A 4160-nucleotide genomic window follows, 5' to 3' on the forward strand; every position below is an offset into this window, starting at 1 on the left:
CGCTCCGGTTCAGGATCAGCTGGTACTAATTCTAACCTGTTAGACCTGGGCATAAACAAAACTAAGAAAGAAAAATAATAAGAACTGTCTCAAGGAATTAGAAATCCTTGAGACTGAGACGGACGAAAATAGACAAGTAAATAGGCTAATTGCCTCCCCGACAACGGTGCCAAAATTTGACACGGCTGTCGCAACCCTATCAAAAATAAACCAACCGGCTCAAATAATATAGTAGAGGTAAGTCGGATATCGTACTCCACAGGGAGGCTATTATATCTACTTCTTATTCTAGTCCGTCACGGTAACAATTTGGGGGTATTTGAATTGTTTTCTAAACTACTAAACGAAATGTAAAGCAGAGAAAGAGAGCAATAAAAATAGTAAAAAAAATAAGATGAGATCAAATAAAGAGAGAAATGCTAGGATATCGGTTCACCATGGTATCACACAATTCTGCTAATGGTAAGGTCAGTCGGTCTGATGTGAGAAGGGTAAAGAAAAGATCTTCTCGGTCCGCTATCCGCCCTAAAATACTACTAACTTAGCTTTCACCCTCATTAGTGTAGTCTACTGTTCATAACAGGTCTGTTCATTCCAATCTCTCGATCTAGTTCTGAATTTAACCGGATTAACTAGTTTAGAAGCGTGCACTCAACTAAACGATTACAATTAAATTGCTATAAATCAATTCTCACAATTAAAACCGTCTAATCTAATTATAACATTATTGCTTTACTACCATGGCTCCCCTAATCCTAGCATAAAAGGAATTAGCTACTCATTACGGTAAATAAAACGATAACAGAAAATAAAGCAGTAGGAAACATGATATAAAGATGAAAAAATGAAATAACATAAACTTAACAATAACTCTAATTTAAACAGAAATTAAAAACAAGGATTAAAGATATGCAAAGAGAGAATTAAATTAAATGAAAAGAGTAGAGAGAAATTACAAGGGTTTCAGATCCGTAAAATAGAGAACAAAACAACGTAGAACAAGGGGAAGAAGAGTCTGCTAACCGAATGCTTAAGAGTGATTAAGGGATTCTGAGATTAATAAAAGATTAAAGATAACCTAAACCTAAATGACGTCTTTCCTTTATATAGGAAAGATATTTATTAAACATACAACTTAAGATAATAAATAAGTTCTCGCGAAATAAAATCTCGCGTACTAATAGAAGACCTCTCGATCGAGTAACTTCATTCTCCTCGATCGAGCAAATCATCAGCAGAACCTCTCGATCGAGTACTTAACATACTCGATCGAGGAACCTCGAACTACCAATTCTCGATCGAGAACAGAAGGGTCTCGATCGAGGTCTTCTCATCACCCATATCTACTCGATCGAATAGAAAGACTAACAAAAGCCTTCGATCGAGGTGAATGCCACTGAAACAGCTCTTTACTTCATTGGTTAGCTTTCGAGACCACTTCACGCTTCTTGAGGCAAAGGCAGTTCTGCTTCAATTCTTCCATTTCCATAAATGCATGCTAAGGGCCAGAAAAAGGCATGATTCCGCTACTTTCGGGTCCGTTCCTGCAAATAAAGCAAAGCAAACCAAAGTAGACTATTCGGGGCATTTCGCAATACAAAACTACGAGAATCGCATGGAAATACGTGCATAAAGAGTTTAAAAAGACTATATAAAATGCACGTATCCAAAACAATAATAAATAAGTAAACTTGGGTTGCCTCCCAAGAAGCGTCTTGGTTTACGTCGTTGCTCGGGATAGTTTGAACTTAGTATTCAGGAACTTCCAGAATTATATCCTCCATGCCCATGAGCTCAACATTCTCATGAAATGGTTTCAACCTGTGACCATTGACTTTAAAAGCTTTATCTGTATACAAGTCTTTTAATTCTATAGCACCATGAGGAGAAATGTTAATCACAACAAAAGGGCCAAGCCACCTAGTTTTCAGCTTACCTGGAAACAACTTGAAACGAGAATTAAACAACAATACTTTCTGACCAATATGGAAAGAATTAGAACTATGCTTATCATGAAAAGCTTTGGTCTTTTCTTAATATTTTCTAGCATTTTCATAAGATTCTAGCCTGAGTTCCGCCAATTCTAGCAACTACAATATACGCTCCATTCCAGCTTTCTCATAGTCTAAATTACACTGTTTGACAGCCCAAAAAGACTTGTGTAAAAGGTCCACAGGTAAGTGACACGCTTTACCAAAAACTAGTCTATAAGGGGACATTCCAATTGGTGTTTTATAAGTAGTTTTATAGGCCCAAACTGCATCATCAATCCTTAAACTCCAATCTTTCTTATCAGGTTTAACCATTTTTTCTAATATCGATTTTATCTCTCGGTTTGATACTTCAGCCTGACCATCGGTCTGGGGGTGATACGCTATGGCTACCCTATGAATAACATGATACTTACTCAATAAAGTACCTAAAGTCTTATTGCAAAAATGGGTACCACGATCTCCAAATCAATTAAAGATACGACTCTTCACAAATTCATCAACTGTTTTACTATCATCTATCTTAGTAGCTTTAACCTCAACCCACTTTGAAACATAATCCACCGCAAGTAATATGTATAAATATCCATAAGAAGACGGAAATTGACCCATGAAGTCAATCCCCCATACGTCAAAAATCTCACAGATCAAAATACTCACCTGAGGCATTTCAGCTCTCTTAGACAAATTACCTGTTTTCTAACACCGCTCACAGGCCTTGCAAAACTCGTAAGCATCGTTATGCAATGTTGGCCAGCACAAACCACTCTCTAATACCTTGTGAGCTGTGCGCTGTGGACCAAAGTGACCTCCTGTTTCTAAGATATGGTAGAATGTTAGAATAGAATAAACTTCAGACTCACTTACACAACGCCTAATAATGTTGTCACCACAACATTTCCATAGGTACGGATCATCCCAAATAAAATGTTTTGATTCATTCCTTATTTTATCTCTCTGTGCTGTAGACAATGTGGAAGGAAAAGAAGTAGTTACCAAGTAATTTACCATATCGGCATACCATGGAATTGCTTTATGACGCAAGGAATACAATTGTTCATCAGGGAAGAACTCAGTCACCATAGGTCAGTCTTGTTGAGGGACTATTCTACTCAAATACTCAGCAACTAGGTTTTCAGCTCCCTTTTTATCTCTAATTTCTAGGTCAAATTCTTGTAATAAAAGCATCCAGCGTAGCAATCGTGGTTTAGAGACTTTTTTTTAGGAGAAATTTTAATGCCCAATGGTCAGAATAGACTATCACGTGAGTGCCTAGCAAATATGGTCTAAAATTTTCAAGCGCATAAATTACAGCATACATTTCTTTCTCAGTAACTGTATAGTTACATTGAGCAGGATCTAGTGATTTTGAAGCATAGTGAATAACATATGACTCTTTATCAGCTTTTTGACCAAGGACTGCACCTACTTCTTTATCACTAGCGTCACACATAATTTCAAAAGGTAAATTCTAGTCAGGTGGGCGCATAACAGGGGCTGAGGCCAGTCTGTCTTTTAAAGTGTCAAAGGCCTCTTTACATGCATCATCAAACACAAAGGCAACATCTTTAGCAAGTAAAGAACACAACGGGGATAAAATTTTCGAAAAATCTTTAATGAAGTGTCTGTAAAACCCCGCGTGACCTAAGAAAGATCTAATCTCTCGCACACAAGTCGGGTATGGCAGAGAACTTATGACATCTATTTTTGCTTTGTCTACTTCTAAAACTTTAGAACTCAAAATATGACCCAAGACGACTCCTTGTTTGACCATAAAATGACACTTTTCAAAGTTTAAAACAAGGTTCGTTTCAATGCATCTTTTCAGCACAAGTGATAAATTATGTAGACAAAAATCAAAAGAGTCACCAAAAATAGTAAAGTCATCCCTAAATACTTCTAAACAGTTATCACTTAATTTAGAGAATCTACTCATCATACACCTCTGAAAAGTTCCAGGTGCATTGCACAGGCCAACGGGCATTCTTCTAAAGGCATAAGTACCAAAGGGGCCTGTGAAAGTGGTCTTTTCTTGGTCTTCGAGTGCTATGGGTACTTGGGTATAACCTGAATCATCATCTAGAAAACAAAAATAAGATTTTCCATCCAATTTTTCTAGCATCTGATCAATGAAAGGTAATGGGAAATGGTTCTTTCTAGTGGCCTTAT

The 4160-nt window shown here is 37.0% G+C and overlaps 1 protein-coding gene across 1 annotated transcript; it reads right to left on the reverse strand.

Moving 5' to 3' along the window:
- Nucleotides 1–1748: 1748 nt before the first annotated feature.
- Nucleotides 1749–3444, reverse strand: LOC141632243 (uncharacterized). The gene is made up of 3 exons (XM_074444805.1): nt 3311–3444; nt 2102–2385; nt 1749–1936 (listed from the first exon to the last, which is right to left on the reverse strand). Exons 1-3 carry the CDS (start codon nt 3442–3444, stop codon nt 1749–1751), a joined length of 606 nt encoding a protein of 201 aa, XP_074300906.1.
- Between the last annotated feature and the right edge of the window lie 716 nt (nt 3445–4160).

Source organism: Silene latifolia, chromosome Y (assembly GCF_048544455.1).
Source record: "Silene latifolia isolate original U9 population chromosome Y, ASM4854445v1, whole genome shotgun sequence".
Classification (NCBI taxonomy): domain Eukaryota; kingdom Viridiplantae; phylum Streptophyta; class Magnoliopsida; order Caryophyllales; family Caryophyllaceae; genus Silene; species Silene latifolia.

What these genes read in the sequence shown, in the direction of transcription:
- LOC141632243 (XM_074444805.1), bottom strand. Translation starts at nt 3,444, where the DNA reads ATGTGTGACGCTAGTGATAAAGAAGTAGGTGCAGTCCTTGGTCAAAAA. An exon ending in ACAGTTACTGAGAAAGAAAT is followed by an intron (nt 2,386 to 3,310) that starts GTATGCTGTAAT and finishes TGTTATTCATAG; the next exon opens with GGTAGCCATAGCGTATCACC. An exon ending in TGAGAAAGCTGGAATGGAGC is followed by an intron (nt 1,937 to 2,101) that starts GTATATTGTAGT and finishes AGTTGTTTCCAG; the next exon opens with GTAAGCTGAAAACTAGGTGG.